Consider the following 26,708-nt stretch of genomic DNA (forward strand, 5'->3'; position numbering starts at 1 on the left):
AGAAGAAAGGGAAATGCTGCAAAATTGGCATATGGATTTGTGTCATTGAGTGAAGCCACAAAAAAAATAACATTGTGATTTCTGTGGCTGCTGAGTTAGCTTGCAACATTCTCCTGTGATATTCCCCGATGAGCACTGTCCTGGCTGTTGTGTTTTACAAGAACCAATTTTAGATACAATTTTGATCTGCAAAGGAGAAGAGATGGGCCCAGATCAGGCAATTTGTACCCTGTGTGACATATTTGAACAGGCTGACATCAAGGTGGCATCATCAGGAGAACTTAGGTTATAATATCATGAGAGACATCAGCAGCTCAGAGGAACTGCATGGAATAAAACTTTCAATCCTACTTGCATAGAAGTGTGACTTTCTGATGAAATCTCTGTCAGTGTTTCAGCTGGAGCACCTTAAGGGATAAGAGGGAGTTGTCACAAGACAGTCAGTGAGGAGAAAATGCTTTCAATGAGCAAGGGATAATAAATCCTTACCCATACTGGGAGAGCACCAGTTACCTGCTCACAGGTTCCTGGTGAGCTCATGTGTTCTCATTCAAATGCTCCTATGTCTTCATACTCCTTGTTCAGGTAATGAATTGCACTTCAGAAATGCCTCTCACCTTATGAAGCCCCTGCGTTTTTCACAGTCACTTTATGACTTTGGATCAGGGAAAAGACTCCATTACCACATCAGTAGAGCTTGGGGAAAGAACAGCTGTTAGCAGCCCTGCTTAAGATGCAGAGCAAAGGGATGAAATATGTATTCATTCTAGACTGAAGGGAGAAGCACACATGGCAGCCTCCTGGGGGCTTTTCCTGCGCCTCTGCTGGCCCAGCTGGGAGCTACCTGCACAGTTGTGGTTTTTGACTGGTCTGTTTGACTGGTGGTTTTTTTGGAGGACTAGAAAACAGGTATGGGAAGTTCCTTAAGTCACAAATACATGTATAAATCTATCAGCTCTTGGGCATTTTTCCTCTTCTCAGGCTTGGCTGTGGTGACTGCTATAATAGCAGCATGCACAGACTGCCCAGAGAGGCAGTACCTGTGAGTGCCTCCTCATCCATTGCCCATGGAACTTAAGCTACCAAGAGTCTCTCCATAATTTCACTGTACTGGGTCACTTTGCCCTACAGCATGTGCAAAGCACTGTGTAATCTTTCCACCCACTGTGGTGCAGGGGTGTTAATCTCCCAGTACATGGCATTAATATATTCAGTGACCACAAATATTTTCAAAACACTCCCTTTTATTCCTCTGTTAAGTAATGCTATTGCTGACCCTAATTTTTTGTTTCTGTTTGTGTAAGTATTTGGGGTTTTTTTCTTTGCTTTTTTCTTTATTTTAATTTTACTTTGGAGATTTGGAGATTGGAGACTAACAAAAAAACCCCCTTAACAAAGAACATCAGTTTGTTCTCAACCTGTAGGTTTTCCAGCTTGGCTTCACAAGCATTAGTAGGTAGGAAAAAAAGGCTTCAGTTTTTACATTTGTGTGATTTCAAGACTGAAGGTGTTAATGACAGCCCTAAATCTCATTAACCTCTTGATAAAACCAGGAGGGCTGATGATGCTGGATTTATTGAGAAGCTTCAGAATGTTAAGCCTAAAAAAAAGTCTCCTTTTACCAGCAGCTGTGTTGCTGTCTCTTCTTGCCTGATATTTTTACAGTCTCCATGCAAAAATGGGGTCAGTGAGATCTGGTGTTTCTACTGTAAAGCAAAGTCCTTCCCTCCAGTGTGCAAACTTCTGGCCTTTAGCAGATAAAAACAAAAACAACACAGTGGGGATTTTTTGTGACGTCTGCTGTGGGAGTTGCTATTGCACACTCCCAGTTAAAATGTCAGTGACTGCTTTTTGAAACAAAGAGGAAAATGGCTTAGAACAGCAAATTCTTGTCTTTTGACTAAGCTCTGCTGACATGTTTAATGCAGACTAAAAAGCAACATCCTTGATGCTGCAGTGATAACAGAACAATATCTCTGTCTGTAGGAAAAGGTGAGCAAGTTGAGTCCTTCTGAGAGGCAGTCTGGCTGGGACTGGTGGGGATTGGGTCTGGAGGGAGTCTTCCTGCTCTCTTCCTTATCCCTTTCTCTTGGATAGCTAAACTATTTACTGAGCAGTGCCTAATTACTGCAATTCACAACATGGTCTTTGAAGTTAAATGGTCACCAGACTGCCTGAAAGCACCAGGCTGGACATAACCAGGCACTCAGGGGGGCTGAGATTGGTACTAGCAGAAACAGTGTGGAAAAATTGTCCCCTGCTACAGCTGAACTGGTTGTGCATGGCGCTCTGAGCTTAGGCCTGGTGGAAGGTCAGGAAAGTATTGGTTGTCCATCTCCTGTTCAAACCTTCCCCCTTTCAGTCACGGAGAGGAGAGAAAGATTTTCTGAGATCCTATTTCATGGGTGTGGGCATTAAGTCCTTCAGCCTTGATTTCCCCTCAGGGTGGCAGGGATGGCAGCTGAAACAGAAAGTGCACAAATGTGGCAGTAGGATCTGCCCTGGAATCTGTCTCTGCCTGTCCCCACCTCACTCCCTGAGCTGGCTTTTTCTCTGGAAGGGCTTGTGACCAGGTTGATGTCTGGCTTTGGCTCTGGATGGAAGCAGTCAGGGCTATCAAGTGCCAGGATTCCAGCTTCCGAGCAAAATAAATCCCACTGGTGAGAAGATCCCTGGGCAGACTAAGGACTGAAGAATTATTTCAATCCTCTACCTGGGGATGAGAGCACTAGCTGAGTCACAGGCCCTGCTGCATGGATCCCTGATTCCTACAACTGCTTTAGAGTGAACGTTGCCTGTTACTAGTTTTGCCTTTGCCTCGGGATGTTGCAATATTCACGCATTGCTTTCTAGGTTTTTTGACCTTATAAACAAGTAAATGAGGGAGGGAAAGAATGTTCATGATATTCACCACATCTGAAAAACTAACAGCATTCAATGATGCCACATCATCTCCTGGGTTGATTCTGGTTTGAGTTGTTTAGAAGTTAGAATAAGATAAAGCCAAGGGGTGGACTTGTTGGGTTTTTTATTTTTTTACTCCCTTTAAAAAGGTTGCATTAGAAACATTCATTCATAAAGGTGTTTTGCGGTAGAACGAGTCTTTGTGATCATTGTCTCTTATTCAGCTGTGTCTCTGTTTAAAAGACTTTTTGTTTGTTTTGTGCAAACCCTCTTGAAATGTTGAGTTTTTCAGTGAGTGTAGCAGCGAAACAGGGGTTTCTGGGTGGAAGCATCATGACCCCTTCTCCCCTTGCCTGTTCCTCACCAGGTCTTAATTTCTGAATACCTCTCAGATGTGTCTTTTTACAGAGGAATCTTTTTCCCCTGCTCTTGAGTAGAGAGCCTTAGCCTTGCCTATGGCAGCAATGAGCAACCCTTTGACAGGTGAAGCTAGCTGCAAAGTAGGAGCTCCTGTGGTTTGCTCTTGAGTCAGGAGAGAAATGGAGAGTGAAGGAGAGAAATGGAGAGTGAAGGGATCCTACTCTATGTAATGGAGAGTGAAGGGATCCTACTCTTTATAATGGAGAGTGATTCCTGTGAGGAGCAGGATTCAGAGCAAAATATTTTTAAGCCCTTTCTCCCATATATAACTGCTACTAAGGAGCAGTAAGCTGGATTTTTTTAAATTAAGCTGACACAAAGAAGATAAAATTTGATTTCATAGAAGGTGTAGGAATATGACTACAGGCTGGTAGGGAGATCCAGCTTCCATAGCTTGTGGGCTCTTTGCAGAGGCCTGTGGTGTTGTGAAATTCCTGCTGTTGTCACAAATACAAGCACTTGTGCTGACCTTCCAAATTGCTCATGAAGAGTTTTTTTCCATTATACATCTCAGTGTGTGGCAGAATGCTGTGCTGCTATAGATTACAGGATACAAACATTTTAATTAGAGAACTTTAAGTCAGGGCACTGAAAAGAGAAAGAGGTGACTTAGGACAGATGTAGGAAAGGGCATGTGCTTGTTGCTGGTTTCTGCTGTCAGCAACAGAAACCAGGAGCATCCTTTTTGTTGCTGAAACCTGACAGAATCCATCCATCAGTGTTGGGATCTGTCAGTGTCTAGGTTCAATTAACAGATCAAATTTAAATTGTCATCTGGGAGAAGGAGATCAGTTCTGGAGTTGGGGCCGATGGTCAGCCTGGGATTGCGCTTATATGAGACCGGGGAAACCAAGATGTGCTGCTGAAGCCCTGCAGCCTGGCCTCCCTCTGGCACAACTCATGCTTTGCATACCCTTCCTTGCTTCTCCAGTCAGCTTTGTGGGAGTGCTGTATTGGCCAAGGATGCAGGCCTCCTCTCTTCCTCACAGGAGATGGGGCTTTGGCATGACCTTACCTCAGCAGAGAGTCCCCAAGAGGGAGGATTCTTCTCTAATGCTATTTGGGATGGATTTCAACTCTTTCTGAGATCTGGCAAGGGACAGAGGCCCCTATTACCTTCATCTGTATCCAAGCTGAAGGCTGAACTGCCTGACCAACTCCTTTCAGTTTTTGAAGTCAGGGAAATTTAAAGAACTTGAAACACATTAGTGGTTGTTTGAATTACTTGCTGAGTGTATAAATGGGGAAATCCATTGAGAGAACTTGAGAGGAGCACATTCAACCTAAAGGGTCACCTGTGGTGCAGCCCTGGTTCCTGGGAGACTCATTTGGGATGCTGGTTACCTCATGCCAGAATTTTGCCTGGTCTCCAAAAGAAGTCAAAAGAGTCACAGTTGTTCCAGCCCTGCAGGGTACTTGTCTGTGCTGGAGCTGACCATCTCCCTTGTCTGTTGCTAAGGCTGAAGAAGAGTTGGTGAAGGCTCAGAAGGTGTTTGAAGAGATGAATGTTGATCTGCAGGAGGAACTGCCTTCACTATGGAATAGGTGAGTGCTGGAAGTTTTCCCAAGGGCTGGTTGGAAGGAAACAAATATCCAAGCTCTTGGATCGCAATTCTTCTTAGCCTAGACTGGGTGCCTGCTCTTTTTTTTTTCTGCATTGTCTCTGTCTGTCCTAGTATTCCCCCCAGCCACAGGTTCACTCTTGTGCTTTACTTCATGATTTTCCTGAAAAACGTGATTTTACTACAAAGAGAAACTGTGTTTGCTTTGTCTGCTTAATCCCTTTGCCTCACCAGCTCTGCTCAACTTTCTTGAAAGACTTGAGTGACCATGGGTTTGCCATACCAGTGATTGTGGTGATGAAAAGGGAGGTGAAGCAAAGACCAACGCTTAGCTTGGGGGATGAACTGCAGGGCAGCAGAAGCTGATTTATGGGGACAGCACAGTGGAAAACTGGCAAACACTTTCTAGCAGTGTCCCAGTTTCTTATTTTTAAATGCAGTGGTCATGTCCAGGTTGACAGTGCTGGTCTGTGAGGATTGAGAAAGTGGGCAGCAGCGGGGTGGCAAAGCCAAGTGCTGATGTCTGCCTTCACTCCCCTTTGCACCAGCCCGAGTCAGGACTCCCTGCTCGCAGCAGCCTGGCTGGGGAAGGAGCTGGGAGGGACAGAGGCGTCTGGGTGGTTCCCTATGCAGAGCTCTGATGCTGCTGGCCTTGGGCAGCCTCTCCTCTCCCTCTTACTGTTGCTCCTTTGCCTGGGTGCTGGTAGAGCACTCCCTGCTGGCAGCTGGCGGGCGGGTGACAGGCTGCTGCTGGCATTTTAAAGTGCTACAGGTTTTTCACGGGCTCCTGCTTTCCAGCTGATCCTTCTGCTTCCCTGTTGCTCTCTGTGCTATCCTTTGCTTTCTTACTCTTTCTGCCCCTGAAGCAAACAGTTCATGCTTTTTTTGATTCCATGGTGCTAAGGGACTTCTGGATGAATTAATATCTGTCCCCCTGCTAATTCCCTCAGCTCTCCCAGCACTGTCTGCATCACAGCATCTATCCATTTTTCTTTCTACTGCTGGTGCTTTTTTCCCCCTCCCTTTCTTTTGGATTTTTTTCTTTTGTTCCTCCCTACCCTATACCTCCCTCTCCCTTTAGCCAGCATAAATTTAGATCCTGTTCTACTCAGTCTCTTCTTCCCCCTGGACATGTCTGGCCTTTGCTCATTGTTCCATTTCCTTGCCACCCTCTCTTCTCACATGTACCATATCTGACAGAGTCGAGTTTGCATGGGAATTGTGGGTGGGAGGTAGCAGAAAGGGCAGGATTGAAAGATTTTGAGAGAGCATTGTGTCCATTAAGTTCTTCTGTCTTGTTTTTCATTTGGCAGTCGTGTTGGTTTCTATGTCAACACATTCCAGAGTATAGCTGGCCTAGAAGAGAACTTCCATAAAGAAATGAGCAAGGTAAGGCAACCAACAGCTTATCCTACTTACTGTCTCTTCACTGTTAATGAAAGAATAACAAAACCCAAGATCCAGCAAACAAACAAAACTCAAACAAAACAAAAGAAAAAAAACCAACCAAACAACAACAACCAAAAAACCCAAAATCTCAAGCTAAGAACCAGTTGGAGAAAATGGCCTATGTTGAAGCATAATACCAACCCTTAGTATTTTTCTGAGCCACGTGGGACAAAGGCAGTCTGACACAGTAATGTAAAGGGTTGGAGCACAGGGAAGAGAACACAGAGCTATGGGCAGCAGTGGGGAGTTCATGTCACTTGACAGCACTTATTTCCAGATCCACAGAGGAAAGGCAAGCCACTCTTAGATCTTTCTCTTGCTGCCATTTTTAGTTCATCTGCGTTATGGATCTGTAACCTATAACCTGATAATGGTATGGTATCTGTTTTCGTCCCCCTCTGCTGCCTGGCAGCCAGTTGCTGTGTACCCTCACTGTACCCAGGTGTGGGGTTAAAACCAGCAGGGAGTCTGCAAGTTGGCTGAAGACTGAGACAAGCCTCACTCCAGTGCCTCAAAAAGGCTCTCCCCCACAGGATCTTCTCTGCTTTGGCTTCTTTCCTGCCCTGTGACCCAAAAGAAGGCATTTAAGTACTTAGTGTGGGCTTTATGTGGGCTCCCAGTGTGCCTTGAGTTGGGAATCACAGGAGAAAGCAGTGTTGGCAAGGCAGATCCTGGTGCTGTGTGGCAGCACCCACAGGAGACCTGAGGACCAGGCTGTGGGAAAGTCCCCCATTGCCGCTGTCATTTACAGATATGTTCTTGTTCTTTCAGTTAAGAGCTAGAGAAATCCTGAATCCTTAGGTCTGTATGCTGCTTGAAAATGTAAATATTGCACTAATCTTGAGGCGGGACTGAGAGCCCAGCTGGAAAACCCTTAAATTCCCTGTGCTCCCTCATGTCATCCTGACAACAAAACAGCCACTAAGCAACAGGAAACATTATAGTCCTTCAATTCCCAGCAGCCAGGGGCCCTCTGCCTTGGTGCAACACATCAATTTTGAGCTCTGCTGACGTTTTATGGGGTCTTTTCCAGTTAATAGCCTGCTCTTCTCCACTGAGGGATGAACTAAGTGTTAAGAATAAGGAGGATTGTTAGAATTACTAGTTTGTTGCTGCTAACTCACATTCAACAAAACATGGGAAAGATGCTTGTTAGACAGGAATTCTCTTCTTCTATGATTTTTCTTGCCAGGATTTTTTCTTTCTTCAGGAATTTTGTATGAGGGCAGGGCCTTTGCTTTGCTCCATAAGAACCATCTGTTTCTTATTACTGCTACAGCATCCAATTAATTGCTGGTGTTGCCTGCACAATGCCTCCAACCTTGATTTCATAGGATCCCTCCTCCTGTCAGTGATAAATCCAGCATCTTGTCTCATTCCTGGATTGGCTGTTTCAGAATAGGAGTGTCTGGAGTTGCAGCCTTCAGTGCCAGGGAGAGTTTAACCCCTAATATTACATTTCTGCAAAGACATCCAGGTTCTGCCCAAGCCTGGATGGCCCAGGCAGCTGGTGAAGTTGAGGGTTGTTCACCTGAAGGCCAGCTGCCTTTGGCTCCACAGTGGAAACGGCCATGTCCCAAGCCTTGGTAAGCAGGCCTGAGAAACAGCTTTTGGCTACGAATCCTGAGTGAAGCTGCAGCTGCAGCACACAGATCTTAGGGAAACAATCAGCCTGCTTCTGCAGTGGTACCTGGCAGCACACTGGTGGGCCCCGGTGATGGGGAAGCAAAGAGGAGGATCTCTAAGGAAGACAGAGCATTCCCAGAGATGCCAGCAGCTCTTTGACAGCTCAAGTGCTGTAGCACTGTGTAGCCCACAGAGAAGTGGAAACACATTTAGGGTTGTCCTCTCTTGTGATAGCTGAGGAACTGTGCATGTCCTGCCACAAGCTTGTGTTGGGTCAGCCCAGGCTCTCTTCTGGCATCTGAGCTCCTTTCTCATTCTTTTTCTGTCTTTTGTTTTTGTATTTTGCAGTTGAACCAAAATCTTCACGATGTCCTGCTGGGTCTAGACAAGCAGTACGCAGGCAATGCCTTCCCTGTTAAAGCACAGCCCAGGTCAGTAACTGTGGGTAGTGTCTTTCCCTCAGCAGGGGAGGTGGGACAGGGATATCTCTACCTACCCAGGGGTATTGAAACCTCCAAGCTGTCAGTTGTAGGTGATTTGCCCACCTGCCAGTGCCCTCCTGAGGCTTCCTAGAGCCATGTCCAAGATTGCACTTGGCACTGCATGATACAGTCCAGTACCTCTTACCTTTCTAGGATAGCATCTGCAGGCCTGAATGTTCACTAGGTCCTGATATTTAGGCAACTGACTCTCAGCTCTGCTTTTAAAATCTAATTCCAGCTGCTGAGCTGCCCTTCCTTCTGGGTCCAGTTGCCCAGCACCTGTCCTGTTCTTTCCCTCAAAAGCTCCCACCATGTACCTGCAGCTTGTCAGCTTGAGCACCATGAGCCCATTTCCACAGCCCCTTCTTTGGCCCTCCAAACGTGGAATCACCATTTTGCCAGAGCCTTATGCCCTTCTTGTGTACCCAGCTGCAGTGTTTCTCCTTCCTGTGTGTTGTGGGAGTAGGTGCAGCATCACTAATATGAGGCCTCCTGAACTCAGAGCACTTCCAATCTGTGTGTGTGTGTGAGGAGTGAGTGTCCTCTGGGCCTTCAGTTTTCTTTCCTCAGCTGGCTCCTGTCCTGTATGTTTAAGTGCAAGTCTGCACATTCCCTAGCACTGAGAAGGGAGGGAGGGGCTGGGCTCTGGATTGGGCTGACTGGCTCCCATCCAAGTGCACGAGTGATGAAATAGTGTTGGGCTCTGGCTTCCAGCTGCTGCTAATCCCACATGCTGGGTGAGCAGGAGCACAGCCCAGGTCCTCAACTGGTGTGTTGATGGAGGGAGGTGGTGAAGTCAGCATGAAGTAAGGGCAAGTTGTGGTCTGAGTGCATTGGTTTAGAAGGGGTAGATCAGCTGTTGAGACCTCTGTGCTCCCTAGTCTCTCCTCCCAGTTTAACCTGTTGCAGTCATGCATAGATGACTTGCATGACTTCTCCCAGCAATTCTTCCAGTGTGGTGGTTGCCAAGTCTAAAGAAAGAGATGGTTTGAGTTGAATTTTGGCCCCTGAATTCTGGATTGCTGACAGCAGATTTCAGTGATGTTAGTTGGAATGCTACTTGTGAAAATAATGTCTTCTTCCCTTCCAACACCAGGAGGTTGTGGTGCCCATCCTCTTGCTGCCATGGGCTGTGTTGTGTCTGTTAGCAGCATCCTGCAGGGTCCTTGGAGGAGAACGAGGTAACAGGACAGATGAAGGCTGTAGCTATTGCTTTGCCCAGCTTCTTTTTCCTCCTTTCTCTATTCCTCGAGGAACTGATTGTAGGCAGTAGTGGCAACATGGACCAGAGATGTCCATTGCTGTTGTGGCAGAAAGTTTCTGTCCTTAAAGAGCTTTCATTGAACATATTACCTGGTTTTACAATTCCTGCCCCATCTCTGTACAGCTTCTGCCCTGTTCCTCCCCCAGCCTGCTAGCTTGCTCTGGGGCTGTAACAGGTGTCTCTGATGCAGTTCTGTGCCCTTTGGCTGGCTAGGAGACCACATGGCCCTAAAACCCAAAGCATGCACAGGACTTCCTGTGTGGGCAGCAGTCTGAGTGCTGCTGCTTCATCACCTGCTGTCTGCATCTCAGCTGAGGTGCCAGACCTGCCCCAGAGTGAATCTCTTCCTCCTGAGCACACTGGAGCGGGGTGTTGTAGGAGGATATAGCAAAGATTTGCCAGGGTAGCTCTGCAGCGACCAGAAAATGCTGTGAGGCTCTTCTGTGTCTGCTGCACATCTGGCCTCTCATTGTGGTGCAGGGCTGGGGTGAGAGTGTGCAGGAGGAAATGGCCCTCACTCATCTCATAGGGTCTGCAGTAGGAGCAGATGCTTCCCTAAGCCTTTTCCACTGGGAAGAGGACTGGAGATTGATACAATGGCAGGAAATGAATGAGGAGGTGTGAGAAGAGAGGCAGTTATCTGTACACCTCGTTATAGCATTCATGTGAGGCCCTCCAGAAATACTATTGTGGCTGATGTATCTGGAGCTGGCAGAGTAGCACAGAACAGCTGGTGCATTTCTGGGAACCTCAGACCTGTGTTTGGGATTTGCTTCTGAGAGAGTTAGGAATGTTCAGGGCTCAGATGCCTAGAAGACTGAGGAGATCTGTGGGATTATCCTGGTATGATTGGGCAAACTGGAAAAAGACATGGTAGGAAAGCTGCTGAGTAGGTTCCATGTGTAAGACTGCACAGACAACATAAGAAAAGAAGAATGGGGAGCTTGTTTCTTTTGCAGCAATATTTACAGGAGAGAGTGAGGAGCTGTGAAAGGACATTTACAGTACTCTGGTGGTCTGTACAGTTTCCTTTTTCTTCTTCTCCATTTGCACCCTGGCCCCATATTCCAAAGTGCAGGGAAAGTTCTAGTTTGCTTATATATATAGATATGTATGTATGTTTTTGACAGGCATAAAGATCCTTCTTTTACTTTCTCCAAACCAGGCCATAGCTTTCTGGTAATGAAGGGAAGTGTGTATGTATGTATTCGTGTGTGTGTGTGTGAGAGAGAGAGAGGAGATCCTATCATCTTAATTACAGCGAGTTTTGTGGCACCAACTAAATGGGTACTTGGAAGCTTAACTTTTCCTCCCTGGTTTGACTGTGCCATCCTGTAACTGAAATGATTTGCGTGCCATCCTCAACAGAAAGAAAACTAAACTGTTCGCCAGGCTGAGGAAAAAGATGAGCAGGTACCGGTATGGAGAGCAGCATTTCGATACGTGTTTCATTTAGTTCCTAAAACTGGAGAGGCTGTTGCTGGACTCTAACAGCCTGGCACGTGTTAACCCTGTGGTGGGAGAGGGGTCCTTTGCATGATAAGATGTGTTTGTGGCCTGCTGGGTCCTGCTGAGATCTCTCTGTGTCTGGATAATCCCATTAACTGCTTGTGTGCCTGGTTTGAATCCTTGCTTCTTTTCCTATCTAAGAAGGCAGTGTGAAAACTCAGGCATTGTCTGTCCAGTTGTTTTTGTGTGATGGAAAATGCAGTGCTGGGTTTTCCATGGGAAGTATAATCAATTTTGGTGTTTAACAGCTTCTAGTTTTGCCTAGTGCGCTTGTCCTTTTGAACAGGTCTGAAATGCTGCATTCTCATCCCCTGCCTAGCCAGGGAGGACCAGTAGGCAGGTCTTTCACACTCAGAAGTCCTATCCTATCTACTTGTTGCCATTGGGAGAATGATGAGGTGGGACAAGAATACTTCCAGCTTTGCTCCTTACTTGCTCTATTCTTGAGGATCCTCACTATCTTGCTCCGTCCATTTAAAATTTTGTGCAGGACTGGAGGAAAAGGAAGTCTCTTGTCTTGTATAACAACAAATGTCTGCATCTTGCCTTTAAAACAGTGATGGCATTGCTTATCTGGATTGCTACAATGCCTGGAGTTACCATAGGTCAAGGACCCTGACAAGAACATGCTCTGGAGCAAAGTGGGAACTGCTGCATAATGGCATGGAAAATTCCTCTGTTTTTTGTTTTTACTTTTTGTGTTGGTACTGCCTCCATGGGATCTTTACAGAGAGGGAAAAAAAATTATAATCATCAAGATGGTGTCCTGCCAGCAATAAAAGAAAGTGCTGGTGGATTGGGATCCTTGTTTTTCCTGATCTGGCTTCCCACAGACTAGGGCAAGTCATGCAGCCCTTCTCTTTGTGTCTGCTGTGCATTCTTTGTGAAGTGGGAGGTTGGAGAGTGAAGAGTGGTAATTTCACAAGGAAGCTGATGGGCAAATTTAGATGTTTAGATCTTCAAATGCAAGCAGGAAAGCAATATATTGTGTTGTCACTGTTTTGAGGTTTTCTGCTGTAGGAACTGGACTACTTCTCTGGATGTCTGTCTCTAGTATTGGTTGGACTGGTGTTGTTATCTGTACCAGGCAGGAGGTCTAATATTTCCAGTCACAGAGAGTGGATGGATTATACAACAGAAGGAGAGCTAGTAAACCTCCCCTTGATGAGCTCTACTCACCATGGGCTCCTGCTCTGCCTTGGTAAAGTCCAGCTGACCCAGCCATGGAGGTGCCTGACCTGGGCTCTGCTGGGGGTTTGTGCTGTCATTGCAGCTGCTGGGGTCACAGAGAAATGTGCAGTCCCTAGTGCAGACAGGGAGGATGTGGAACTCGGTCAGTCTTTGATCTGCAGCAAGAATGTACGTTTGTGCCACCATATGTTTGGGCATGTAGGTTCTTTTTTCCTTCTTTCTCCCACCCACTCATTTTAATTTTTTAAAAAATTATTATTTTATTTCTAAATAATTCTCCAGCATGCTGTGGTGGTAAAAAATTCATTACCTTTGGCTAAAAGGCCCAGTGTGAACCTTAACTGAGATGCCAACCTTTTTTCCTTTTTTAACTTGAGAACTTGGCAGGACATGACTGCTCTGTTTTTACCATATTGGAAAGTAGGTTTTATCTTCTGATGTAGGATTGTTACAAGTGCAAGGGAAATTCATCTGCAGATGTCACTCTTCCCTTCCAGAACAAATGAGGCAGCACCTTGGAGTGTCTGGGTGCTCAGCAGCACTAAAAGAGGCTGGGGGATTTTGACTTTCCTTTCAGCTGTATTAGACCCAGTTCTTTTTCCAGCTCTCTGTTTGCAGAAGAAAGTTGACACCCCTTTCCTTTCCTTGCCTGATATTCCTGGAATTGGCATCACTTCCCATTTGCTCATGGGAAGGAAAAAGAGCAGTGACCTTGTTGTTTTGGCTTGCTTTTACTGTGGTGCTCATGTTTGGTCAGTAGGTAGAGTCCCTGCACTCTTGCTTTTTCCTGTGTTTTCTGGAGCAAGCAGTTAGCTGGAGACAAGACTTCGCTCTGTGTGGGCAGTGTGTGCTCCCTGGGGACATGTGAAGGACAGAGGATCCTGGTGACCATCTCACTTGATGCTGGTTGCACTGGCTAAATTCAGCAAAGTTACAGAGCAACAAGTGCAGGAATGAAGGTGCCGCTCAGGGGGCTGAAAAAGGCTCAGCCAAAATTAGCAGTGGCATTTTCCTAGGGGGACTGGCCAACACATCAAACAAGCTATAAATAGTAGTGACTTAATGAAGGCTTTAGTGTTGGGCCCTCACAGCCCAATTCTTCCCCTCATCCTTCAGGGGCTGACTCACATGGGAGCCTTTTACCAATATATCTCCAAATTAAGTCACTGCCAGGCACTGGAAATAAGTCACTACAAAATTGTTCCATGGCCTTTAGAAAATAAGCCTGAAGTAAGTCCTTTCTCACTGGGAGAATTGGCCTTTTGAGGTCCGTAGAAGGAAAAGTCTACCCTTATCTTGGTAGGCCAGCTGATAGTCCCAGTATTCCCAGTGTAGTCTGGGCATTTGGGAAGTCCTGGCACTCTAGATGTAAATCACTGTGTCCCCCATTTTCTCAAGTGCTTTCAACTCCAAGGGAGGTAGTACATGTACTTGTTTTTTCCCCAACTCTGGCATTAGAGGATGTTCTTTGACATTTACTGGTGGCTCCTGTTTAGATCAGGACTTTACCTTCACCCTCCAGCCGTTACTACTTTTAATCTGTAGCACAACTGTTGTCAATTTTTTCAGAATTCTTTACAAACCGCAGGTATTGAAGTGATTTCTGGGAACTTTTGAGAAAGGATGCTGTTCAAACAGACTGAAGAGCTGCAGGGGTTTCCATACATGTTGGCATATGTGTTCTTTAGTCTCTCCTCCTCCCTTTTCCTTCTTCATGTCCCTCTTTCTCCCTTGGTGTGTGTGCCCCTGGTTGAGAGCTGCTGGCAGAGAATGTCATTGGGTTTGTTGCATCATGTTGGTGTGCTGTTGGCATCAGTGTCATCAGAAGTATCCAACCTGCATGTGGACCTGAGAAAAAGTGCTTTGTGGGGAAATGTGTGTGTGGGGTGTGGATATGGGGAGAAAGTTGATGGGGATGGGTGAGGGCAAAGTGAATGAAGAGGGAATGGGATGGGGAGCTTGAAAGCTGGAATGCTGAGCGGGGTGAGATGCTTTGCTTGTAAGAGGAGGTTTGTTGAAATGCCTTGCTATCCCTTCTTCCTCTTGCTATTCCCCACTTGCAAACAAATGTTTAGGAATGAGGCCATCATGCATGTTGGCCAGTGGCCACCACAACTCAGGCATACAAGTGTGAGTGGATGTACATGTCTGAGGCTCTGGGCTCTCTTGGGACAGAGCAAAGTAATAAATTACTTGATCTCCCTGCAGAATCAGATCTTGCTTTAGTGCTGGCTCTATGCCAGGATTTAGTGTCTGAAGTTGTAGGAAAGGGTCTGTTTCTTTCAGCTTTTCTCAAGGCCTTGAATTTCACAGGAACTGAGAGTTTTAGTGGAGTCAAATATCACTCCCTGTAGATGAGGTTGCACAGCCCTTTTTATAATATGCTGTGATATTATATTTTCATCTGTGTATGGTTTTGCCAAACTGTAACTACTTCTGCTAAAATATCCCCCAGTAGTGAGTTTTCCCTGTTGAAATTCTCTGGTAACCAACTTTTTACTAAATCTCTCATGATTCTATATTTTGAAGCAGAGACTTGACACCCAGCCAGGGCATGCCTGTAGGGAAAGGCATGTGCCTCTTGCCATTCCTTTGAAAAATCTGCTCAAATCTGTCCAAGCTGTGAACCAACAAATGCCATTGGCATATGCTTCTTGCATCTTAATTTCCTGAAGAATCCCTCTTGCCTGTGTGTCAGAAACAGTCTTGGAATAGAGACCAGCTAGGAAGACTTTTCACAATAGAGAAATCTCTATTAGTAGCCAGAACCTCACTGTTCCTTTGCTGTCTGGAATGATATGTGAAACCTCTGGCTACTTTGCCTCTCTACTGGCTTAGTCAGTTCATACCACATCAAGGAATAAGATATTCTGTGTTCAGGTGTTGTGAATATATTAGTCATAACCCATGCAGAGGTCCATAGAAGAAAAATTCCAATCTGTGGAATTTAAAACTAAATGAGCAGCACTGAACTCCTTTCCCCTTCTGCTTCCCCAGTATTAAAGACTATAATTTAACGTCAGGCATTTGTATAAAAATCTAGCAAATTTAAGGATGCCTGGTTGTTTTGTTTTTGTTTCTCTGTGTTTGAGGCAAGTATATAAGTTCTGTAGGCATTTAGTGAGTAGCTTGCTGCAAAGTTGTGCTGCTGCAGTGTGTTGGACTGTGAGTGACTCAGCAAAGATGCTTCTCAGGAGCTCCAAATGTCCTCATTGCATATCTGGGCAGTGAAGCAAAGAGATAATGGAGGCCACTGATCTGTGCTGGTTAGCACAGCTCCTCCTAGGCCTGGCTCAGACTTCTCTCTCTTTTTCTTCCCCTCTCTCTCCCCCTGTGTCCCTCTTTCTCTCTCCACTTCCTTCAGTGACAGCACCCCAGCGAAAGCAAATAAAAGCCCCTCGCCTCCACCAGATGGATCTCCCATCACCAGCCCTGAGACCAAGACTGTCAACCACGAGCTGGAACCGTCCACTTTGGAAGCACCTGGGGCAAGCATCCCGAAGTCACCATCTCAGGTAGTGTCCCCATGACATTGACCACATCTCTGCTGATGGCACAAGCTCTGTGAGTCAAAGACATCCATCAGTTGTTGTTTTAGACCTCATCCTGCCACTAAGCACACAGAGTATCACATGATGGTTGTTCTCTTCCACTGGTTCCTGAGAAAGTTCCTAAGAATTGAAGTTGCTTATTTGCCATTTTTGTATTATAAGAACTGAGTGTCTTTGAATGGTTTCACAGGGAGAAGGCCAGAAATACTTCTTGCTGTCTGGTAGGATGGCCAAGAAGATCCAGGGAGGATGGAGTTGTAATTAGGCGAGGAGTTTTGTTCTTTACGTTTGAATTAACCAGTGGAATTCAGTGGTCCAGTTTCTTTTTAAGAACTTCTGTAGCTGAGAAAGGTTGAAATAAAAAAGCTTAATATTATAAGAAGAACATCTGTACATTGGATGATGTTTCACCTTACTATCAAGATACAATATTATGCTAAAAAAAAAAAAAAAAGAGATTATATTTTTATGTTAGGAAGAAATTAGTTGAGTTCCAGGAAGAAGATAGTCCATTGTAAGAAGTCTGATACCTTCCATATGGCCTTCATTAGGCCTTTCCTTACATAGGAAATATCCAGCATCATGTTCAAAATAGTAGATACAGCTACTCAGCATATCATCTGTGTGTTTTACTTTGGAAAGATAAAACATTTACTTCATCTCCTTGTCCCTCTGTTGCTGAGTGGGGGAAAAGCCTAGTGGGGAAAAGCAGTAGCTAGGCCAAATTTACATTGGGTTCCAATCCTTGTATCTCAGTAGATGGGACACTGGGAGAGGTCTTCCAGGAAGAATTAAAGCTAAGAGGGTTTCTGGCCAAACTGGTAAGAAAACCCATTGCCTGTGAAAAGAGATGGGTAAACCCCAGAACTTCCTTGCTGTTCCCATGCATAGCAGTGTGATTCCAAATCCAAGCCTGTGGGGTAGTTTTTCTACTGTTTCTAGATAGTCTCTCACTATATTGTTCTCTCCACTGCATATTTGATTTTTAGGATTATTGAAGGACAGGTAGGGCATGTGTGGATGCCTGGCAGTGTCTTTTCAGGACTTCTCCAGGGTCTCTGAACAGCTTGGCAATGCAGAGCCTACCCATGACTTCACCACTAACCTGGTTAGGACCTTTGGAGTAGGCTGTGTGTGTGGGGGAGAGAAGACAGGATATCCAAAATTGCCCTTCTGTTGCAGGTTTCTTTTTTTTTTTCTTTTTCCCCCAGAGATTTCCAGAACTTGACTAATATTTGGAACAAGAAATCATATAGAGATTATTAAGCTGTTCACGACAGACTTCACTCAGCCCGCCTGTGGACTCAGCTTGCTGAGTTTGGTTTCTTCCCTTTCCTTTAAATAGCACACATAACCCTTGTTTTTGCCAGCCTGCAAGTGCTTTCTCCTTCACTTGCTGCCTGTCTGCCCGCAGGAATGGGGCCGGAGGCACCCCTTGAGGAACAAGCAGGAGATATTCCAGCACAGCCCTGGCTTGGATGGGCCACAGGCAAGACTGAAATGACATTTGCAGCCAATGCTGCCACCGCCCGGCAGCCCTTTCCCAGTTTGTGTTTAATTCATCCCCCAGGCGTCGTGGAGAGCTCCACTCCGTATTCACGGTAGCTGCTAAGAGTTGGAGCTGGCTCCAGAGGCAGGGCAGACAAAGGCACGAGTTTCACACTCAGAGCCGAACCTGGTGTCTGTGTGGATAAAATCTAGAAACCGAGTGTGTGTCAGCTTGCCAGGCAGCTGGGAGCACAAGTGTCTGCTCTCTCAACAGTGCCTCACCTTAACACTGAAATCTTCACAGGTGTCATTACTTTTGACCAGTGGGTAAGTGATTTGTGCAGTGGTCCTCTCAGGGAGGCTGAGGGGCCTCACTGTCTTTGGGAGGATGGAGCACAAAGCAACAAGCAAGAACAATTCCCTGGCCTCTTTGTGTCTGAAATACCAATGCAGAATGTAAGCAAGGCTGTGGAGAGAAAGACAAGACCAGGAGTGATCAAATAAATGCTAACTAAATTTTGAACTGTTCCCTATACAACCCAAATTAACTTCAAACTCTTTTATTGCCATTTAATTTTTAAAACCAGTTTATTTCTGTCTTTTGGAAGAAGTGAATGCTCTCAGCTCTCAGCAGAATATTTTGATGATGACACTAGACTTCAGGGGATCTCTGAAACTTAAAAGGTCAGACTTCTGCTCTCAGTTACACCACTGAAACTCTGTAATGAGACTTTTGAAATCAGTTCAGCTGTGTGGAATTTGTGCAGATAAAGCTCTGTGAGATCCAAGTCAGCAGAAGGATTTTAGAGGATTTATTCTATTCTAGGCAACAAAGTTGTTAGTGCAGGATGAATTGATGGGTATAACCAACATCAATATGCAGTCATCTTGTCTTTGAAAAGTGGTTTTAGACTGCTGTTGGAAGTTATGCTGGATAGTGTGGAAGTAGTGATTTCCAGGACACTATTGCATTGGAATGAAGGAGACTGACTATTCATATTAGAGGAATAAATAGTAGAAGAGTTGTGATATTTTTGACTTGAGAGTTAGTAATTGGAGCCTTCCATTTCTGCAGAGGGTGGGTCTGTTCTGAGAACAGCATTTCCCTGAAACTTCTGGTCTCCAGTTGCAACTGGAAGATAGGGGATTTTCAGGAAGCAATTGTTCTCGGGGAATATGGACACACTACCTTCTGCAAACAAAAAGTTGGAAGTGAACACACTTGCTTCCATTATTTCTCCTAGCTAGCTATTCTTGGGGGAAAAAGTGTATCTTCATATACAGTCATTCTCTCAAAAGTAGGTTAATCCAGTAGAAAACTGGGCATGTCCTTAAAAATCTGAATAAAGGCTGTGTAGAACTCAATTATGTGCTGGAGGAGTGTGAGCACAGACCTAGGAGTAAGGGATTTCTGTGTTTCAGATCTGGGTTTGACACTCATACACTGTGTGCACATTGTCAGGTCTGTGGGTCTTGCTGCCTTGGATGCAGTACCTAGATCAAGTAGCTTTAGAGCTTCATTCTAAGTGGGAAACACTGTCATTGCTGAGCATTGCTGTGGTGCTGGGAACTTGTATGGCAGATTTATTCCAACACAGCAGCAGCTCCTCGAAGTCTGATTTGATCTAGAAATTATAATTAAGCTTAGTGCACAGCAAAATATGAAAAGTTGTGGATGGGTTGGTCTAGGTGGGGTCTACCACAACTTCCATGGGGTGTGGATGCAGTGTCAGGCTGAATCTTTAGCATGACGAGGGGTAATAGAATGGGTTAGAGTTACAGAGTGAGGTGGTTTATGTATTCACTGGGATCTCCATTTGGGAGACATGACTTCATTACTGTCAATGCTCACTGGTGAAACTGAGAGCAGAGTTGGGCTCACAGCAGTTATGGCTTCTGAGGAGTTTGAGTTGTTCTTGCCTAAAGCTGAGATGCTATCAAGAGCTCCTGCAGACCTTTCTTACAGCACACTGGAAGCCAGTGCCCCAGGGAGCCAGTACAGGGCAGATGAGTCTGCATGGCCCTGTGCCCACTGTAGGACAAATGGAGTCTGTTTTCTCATTCCCTTAGGTATGGTGAGTATGGCAGAGGAAGGCAGTGCTGGCCTGTTCTGTTGGACCATGTTCTCAGTAATTGATCTGCTCCCTTCCCAGTGGTTCTTTTGAAGGTTGCACATGCTTTAATTATGTATGCATGTCCTGTCAATGCATATTAATTGTGTTACGCTTCTCCTCTGCAGAGGGAAACTTGCCCACGGCTGAAGTGTAACTAATGATGCCAAACCTTCTCTGGAGGCGTGTGGTTATTTATTTTGTTTTGTTTCAGTTCAACCCTTCACCCCTTCCCCTCTCTCTTCAGATGGAGTTGATTGGAACCTGCTCTGTGCCAGTGGTTGTGATTTTCCTCACCTTCAGTTTTTGTGACTAACCTGGTTCCTGTCTTTGGTTTTTTTGGGTGTCGCCGTCTGTGCTGTGGCCATGTGCTCACTTGCATGCAGTTGAGGAAAGGGCCTCCGGTGCCTCCGCCTCCAAAAGTCACCCCCTCCAAGGAGATCAAGCAGGAGAACATCATCAGTCTGTTTGATGACAATTTTGTCCCCGAGATAAGTGTGACAACCCCTTCGCAGGTTAGCTGCTCTGCCCTGCCTAATTCTTCTCTGCCTCTGAACTCTTCCTTCAGACCATTCTTCTCTTTGGAGGTGTCAAGCCATGAAACCTGGTCAGGTGAAGGAGGAAGGCAAGCTCAGCATTGGACCTCAGAAGGCAAAGGATTACTTAAGAGCTGACTTAAAGGGGAGAGTACCTAAAAGGCAGTAAGAGGTTGCATTTTGAGAGCTTTCATTCACAGAAGAAACAGAAGAAATGCACCTGGTCAAGCTACCAGAAAGTAATCGCTGCATTTGTTCAGCAGCAGTGCACATGGGTTATGACCCTCTTCATATCCTGTGGTGTACTATGCTTTCTCCAAACCCACTGATCCTGAGTGTGGATGAAACATTTTTTTTCTGCTCATGTGCGTCCCTAACTGCTGATCTTGGCATCTCTGCCAGTTCTTGGAGAACACAGTTTTGTGCTCTCTGTGCCTTCACCTGTGGGCTTAAAGCCCAGGTCTGCACAGGAAAGGCCAAAAAGATTGAAATTTTCAAAGTTCTCTTTGCAAAGAGTAGCAGATGCAGTTAGATGGGCAGGACTGTGCCTGTAGTTAAGTCTGCTGACACAGTCTGTCACTATTGTCAAGTGGCCTTCTGAAGCCCTGAAGAAGGAAAAAGTTTTCAAATTATGGATTTTATGGATTTTCCTCTTCACTTTCTCTTTGATTTATGTCACTACCAGAGAGGCTGTCCAGGTGGGAAGTTCTCTGTTGGGTCTAGGAGAATGGCAGTCCTTACAGGAGTATACAGGAGCCTGACCAGATTTCTGGCTGTATCATGAGATGCCTGCATCTACTTTATTTAAATATATATATACACATGTGCATATATATATTCCCTAAATGCTTGTTAAAGCACAAATCATATCTCTATCAGTGCTCATCTGTGACTCACTCATTCTCTTATTTCTCTTTGCGTCACGCTGCTCCATTGCCTCTGGTTTGCCACCTTCCACCCAGTTGCTGAGGGCAGAGATGAAGTGGGGAGGGAAGGAAGTTCATGTTAAATTTGGCTTTGCAATAGATAAAACTTGCAGAGTCGAGAGATGATTTGACATCACTGCTGGAAGGCGGGGACTGCAGGCAGCTGAGCAACTCTTTATCATCATCTGTGTTTCCTTCTCCTGTATTGTAATGGACAGCTCTGTCTGCCCCTTGGTCTCTGTCATGTATTTCCATATGAATGCCAGCCCTTAGAAATATTCTTCTGCACCTGATCAGTGCTCTGAGCCAGGATGGGATCTGCTGTGACTTTTGACCAGATGGGAATTCTGAGGGAGGACTCTGGTTTCCAGAACAATCTTCTCTTCAAGGGCCCAGCAGCCCCTGGCACTCAGTGTGTTGCCCAGGGCTGTTCCTGTCAGATGTTTTAGTTCCAGTGAACTGTCTTGTGGGAGATTTGGATAAAGGCAAGGAGTGTTAGCCCTTGCATTCAAGTATTGAATGACAGGTAAGACTATTCCATGGCTGCAGCCTTTGAGGTCTCACTACTAAACAAAGTTAAAGATTGGGGTTGTAACCTCTCTGATGGGTGGCTTGGATGTGCTGGAAGAGCATACTAGAATGCTAATGGGTTTTTGCATGCTGGTCAGGGCTCATTATTGTGAGATTAGAGCTTGGTTCCTTATCCTCATCCTTGTGGATCTCAAAAAGTCATGTTCATAAGGCAGAGAAAAATCTGTAAGAAAATTGGGGTAAGAGAAAATTAGAAGAGGTGAAAATGATGGTGACGTCGAGTGGTATTCAGAGGACTCACCTCAAATGGTGTCACTTACTACTTTCCAGAAGCTTTTCCATTGTGGGATTTTCATATAACTGTGGAGACCAACCTGCCAAATTTTGTGTTATTGAAAAGATAGCTGAAGCAGTAGGGCCGGTGAGCTGGGGGTCATAGGAAACAGGAGCAAGTCTTTTGACTTGCCAGAGACAGCAGCTTCCTCTGAAGCTGAGTAAAAGCAGTATCTTGTGGTGAGATTAAATCTAAACCACCAAAGTGATAGTCCAGTCTTAAATGCTAATGATTTGTGTCCTTTGTAGTTATTTCTTATTAATGGTAATCAGCAAGTGTGGGATAGTTGTCTCTAGGTAGAACATTATTCACTCAAAAGGAGTTATTCTGATGATGTTGAAGAAAGTAGCAAAGCTTCTCAAATGTATGCTTTTTAGAAGGCTTACATGTGTAAGTTTATGGGATGCCTAGAAAGGAAAACTATTGAAAGCAGCATTTTTGAGTTGGGGGTGGGGGGGATTCAGATCCCTTAGCTAGGGTGAGCTGCCATATTTTGTGTTTCTGACTCAGAAGGCAGGAAGAAATTAGCAGCTTTGGGAGTTAGCTCTGAGGTCTCTCAGCCTTCCCTTCCAGCAGTTTGAGTGGTATTCTGCCTGGATTTTGTTGCTGAGATGGGTTGTATGGATGGGGAGCTCTTTTATGTGTAGGTGAGGAAGTTGGTCTGTCAGTGTAAAGGCAGCTGGATGAGCTGTGGGGAACAGATCCACTCAAAGGAGTAACCTTTCTCACTCATCAGTGGCCGTGATCTCTTTGACCACAGCAGATCAGGTGCTCGCACCTTGTCAGCTCATTTGGCCAGGTGGGAAGACGAATGAGTGCTGTGGAAAAGGCTCAGGTTTGGTTTGCAGGGCCCCCATGTGAGCTGCCTGGGATTGTGGGCACCAGGCAGTCGGGACTCACATCCAGTGTTTGCTCTGCCACCATTTCTTCTGCGCTTGCAGCCTCAGCTCCGGGATATCACGCGCTCTCCCTCCACCGTGCACACGCGCGTGTCTAACGCTCATACTACTTTTCTCCCTCACTGCTGCCAAGTTTGATGCCCCTGGGCCCTTCCAGGAGGGAGCCAGCCTGTTGGATCTGGATTTTGATCCCATTAAACCAGATGCCACTGTGGGGAAGACCCCCACACCCGCCTCCCAGGTTGGTTCATATCGCCGTTCCTTCTCCCTTCATAACTGACTTGCACCCACCTGAACGATAACATGGACCTGAGCTGTGGGTGGCTGGGCTTGGGTGGGTGCCCAGAATGGGAACCTTGGTCTTCTCTGCTGGATGTGCAAGTCCAGGAAGAATCAGGTGGCTGCTGGCCTGGCCACAGTCAGAGACTAGGTGTTTGTGGGGTGCTTGGACTTTGCTCTGATGATCCACTTAATGTATGTCCCTCCCTAGAGCAGCATCCTCTGTATGCTGTATGTATTTAAGTTGTTACTCTGTGGATGGGAATTCAGCCTGAGCTCTGTGCTCCTGCTATAAATTGCTCTCAAAAGGGTTTTTAATGAACAGAGACTTTGATAATCTGCAGTTACTTAAGGTGAATAAGGCTGTAAATGGATAATTCAAGTGATGTGAAGCCCTTTTTTATCTGTATGACACAGCTTGCACTCATAGTTGAGAAGCAGCTTCCTGCCTGTCACAGTGTGGTATCAAAAAGGAAGATGCCTAATTCTGTTCTGGCCTGTACCTGGTCCTGTCCTCTGTCAGAGGCAGGTGGACTGTGCCTCATTTTACATCTACATGACTGGAGGCTTTGAAGTGCATCCTGAATATGGTTGTTGTCCTCACTGAGATTTTCCATTTTGTATGTGTGAACTGGCTATTCTTTGCCTGTGGATGCCACTAAAATTTGTAATTGACATAATTGGGTTGTTTATAGTACATCTCCAGTATCATCATGTTAAGTAGGTCTGTATGGCACAGATTTTTGTAGGAATAAGACTTCTTTTTTCAGAGCAATCAAACATTTGGCATTTGATTCCCCTAAATTAAAATACTGTATCTGCAAGATACTAGTTATTATCATAATTGGATACACACCAATATGGCAAATATATCCTTTTTTGGAACTTTATGTGGGTACATTGGCATTTTGTGTCTACTTGCCTCCAGGACAAGCTGCATATAAGGATAAGCTTTTGAAACAAAAAAAAAATTAACTTTTTTTTTTCTGAATTACCAGCTAGAACTCAGATAATTGGTTATACTGACATAGGATACAAGTATAAATTTGATTTAAAATGGAATTATCCTTCCAGCAAGCAACAAATATTACACTAAGTGGGTTTTTCAAAAGTGCTCAGCAATAGCATGTTTAGTGTTCTAATCTAATTATTAGTACCTTCAGAAGTCATTAAAAGAGTCAAAAATCAATAATTTCTACTGGTAAGCAGAGTACAAAAATAGTGAAAACCACCTAGGTATCAAAACAGTCAGATTTATTTCCTATATGGTGGGCAGTATGGCAGAGTGGTTAAGGTATTTTACTACTGATCCAAAGACACCACAGAATCCTAGAATGTTAAGGGCTTGGAAGGGACCTTAAAGATCTTCTGTTCCCAGGGATGTATAAATTCATGCACCAACAGATATTTTCAAAACATGCAGAGATAAGTGCTGTTGAATGTGTATGTCTGCTTCAGTCTGATCAGTGTCTGTAATGTTTGTGCTCGCTGAAATAATCATGTATAAACATGTTTTATTTTTGTTGCTCTTTGACATGCTTAGTCTTTACCTTGGGATTTATGGGAGGTAAGAAATTCATACAGCTTTTGTCTCTCATCATGTACTGTTCACATGCCTGTCTCCTTTCCTTCACTGCTTCCCCTTCCTGCATACCCCAGGCCAGAGTTGCTCTGTGTGCTGCTGGACCCACTTATGCACCTTGTATGAAGCCCCAGGGCCAACCACATGTTTGCAAGTCAGTCTGGCACTCTGAGACTTACAATTCTACCAGTGCACATGCCCATTGCCTTTCCCTGCTAACCCACTCATCCTTCCCTTGGCATAATGCTATGACTTTCACCTCATACTTAATACTACTGTGGCATCATCCTCACTCTCTGCAACCGAGCATTTCCTAAATTCTTTACGTCCTGTTGGTCTTTTGTGCAATGAATAAATATCTCAGCTATCATTAATATATCATCATTACTGCCTGTACCCATAGATATGTACACATCTGGAATTGTCTGTGGTGTTTGCTGTTCCTCAGCCATCGTTGTCAGTGATGTGAATTTGTTCACCCTTTGTCTCCACTGGAAGTTAACTGCAGGCCCAAGACTTGCCTGGCATCTGCCTCAGCCTCAGCTTTGGAGCTTGCTGACAGGGAGACCCTGCACGTGCCCTGCATCTGAACCAAAACCTGACCCTCATTTATGCCCTCTCCACATACGTGGCCTGGGCAGGTCTCAGGTTGCTGCACAGTAGCCTCTGAGAGATAGTGCAAGCACAACTACTTTTGAGTCCCTCTGAATTGGCAGCCAGCAGTGTGGACAGAAAATGCTTGATTTGGGTACTCAGACCTACTGCTGGAACTGGCTGTATTCACTGAGAGAGCTCCTGGCCTTGGCTCATGCAGAGGAATTGAGTCCTGCCAACTTTCCCATTCCCGAGGGCCAGATGAGTGTACTTCCCTAGAATGCGTGTGCTTGGAAGGACACGACTTAGCCCTGGCCTAAGGACTCACTGTGGCCCTACTCTCCTTCACATGAGCTTGGGTGATGTCAAGGAAGAAGGTTTCCCCTGTGTGTTTTATCAGCCATCAGTGTTTAACATCTGTTGTTGCCCTGTATGTGCATTGTCAATCTGTCATAGGGAAGAAGAGACTGGTTTAGCTAGGAAAAAAATCTCATTCCTTTCGGGTGAATGGGCAGGGGTCAGGTATGACTGATCTGATTGGTCAAGGTTTTTTTGACCACTTCTCTCATCCTGCAAACTGATTTTATCCAAAAGAGAATCTGTTCAACCAGGAAATGCTACTATTCAAGGTGTTCTCACTGTACCAAGTTTCACCTTGCATACCATACACAAAGAGCAGAACTTCCTAAAGCTGGGGAATCTTCCTCTTCAAGTCTTCTGAGGTGTTTTTGTTATAAATGTTCTTAGCTGTTGATGAGAGGAGACTTTTTGGGATTCTTTAGTCCCATAGGCCATGAGGTTAACAACTGCATAGAAACTTCAGTGCAGCAGAGCTGGCTTAGTTCTGCAGACTGGGAAATGTGCATTTGGTGTGCATGATGCTGCTGCTGAAAGAAGCAAAACCTGTGAACCTGGTAACAGCAGTGAGCAATTCTTCCTCTCCCTGTACTATCTTTTCATGACTGTAAATGCTTTTATAGGCCTCAGGATGCCCCACAGGTATATAAATAGAAAAATTAATAGTTGACATGAAAATGCCCTTTGTTGAAATCCAGGGGATTAATTTAGATCCAGTTTCTCTGATTATTCCATACTACTTTTGCAAATTAGCTGCTTTAAAAAAAAACAAACCCCAAACTGTCACCTTGAGGTCCTTTTCACTTGTCCATATAAAATGCATGCTTGGTCAGATAGAGCTGGCCTGGCATTTGGCCCAGTTCCAGTTTCACTGAACCTAAATGAAAACCTGGGAGTGAATCCAATTAAACAGAAGAATCCTTTGTAGCATTTCATATGCATATATTTACCTTAGCTCTACCAAAGCTGCTGAGAGAATCCTCTGTAGGATGGGAACAGCTCTGCTCTCTGTAATGTCTTCTGGCAGTATAGGCCTGTGGACATGGTGATTGGGAGACGTGAGGAAGGATGTGATAGGGGAGGAAAGCATGTGTTAAATGGCACCACTGGAGC

At 45.2% G+C, this 26,708-nt stretch overlaps 1 protein-coding gene across 13 annotated transcripts in view; it reads left to right on the forward strand.

The window, feature by feature from the left end:
• BIN1 (bridging integrator 1) overlaps positions 1 to 26,708 on the forward strand; it is a 91,597-nt gene that overhangs the window by 52,552 nt on the left and 12,337 nt on the right. For 2 of the 13 annotated variants that reach the window (XM_041408263.1, XM_041408294.1), the window contains exons 7-14: positions 4,784 to 4,869; positions 6,200 to 6,275; positions 8,310 to 8,392; positions 11,076 to 11,126; positions 15,772 to 15,922; positions 19,944 to 20,072; positions 22,917 to 23,024; positions 24,606 to 24,629. In XM_041408263.1, the coding sequence (XP_041264197.1) occupies positions 4,784 to 4,869; positions 6,200 to 6,275; positions 8,310 to 8,392; positions 11,076 to 11,126; positions 15,772 to 15,922; positions 19,944 to 20,072; positions 22,917 to 23,024; positions 24,606 to 24,629 (708 nt within the window). The remainder of the gene's footprint in view (positions 1 to 4,783; positions 4,870 to 6,199; positions 6,276 to 8,309; positions 8,393 to 11,075; positions 11,127 to 15,771; positions 15,923 to 19,943; positions 20,073 to 22,916; positions 23,025 to 24,605; positions 24,630 to 26,708) is intronic. The other 11 variants (XM_041408272.1, XM_041408304.1, XM_041408282.1 and 8 more) reach the window with 8 other exon arrangements.

This window comes from Onychostruthus taczanowskii, unplaced genomic scaffold (assembly GCF_017590055.1).
Source record: "Onychostruthus taczanowskii isolate IOZ18803 unplaced genomic scaffold, ASM1759005v1 scaffold10, whole genome shotgun sequence".
Classification (NCBI taxonomy): domain Eukaryota; kingdom Metazoa; phylum Chordata; class Aves; order Passeriformes; family Passeridae; genus Onychostruthus; species Onychostruthus taczanowskii.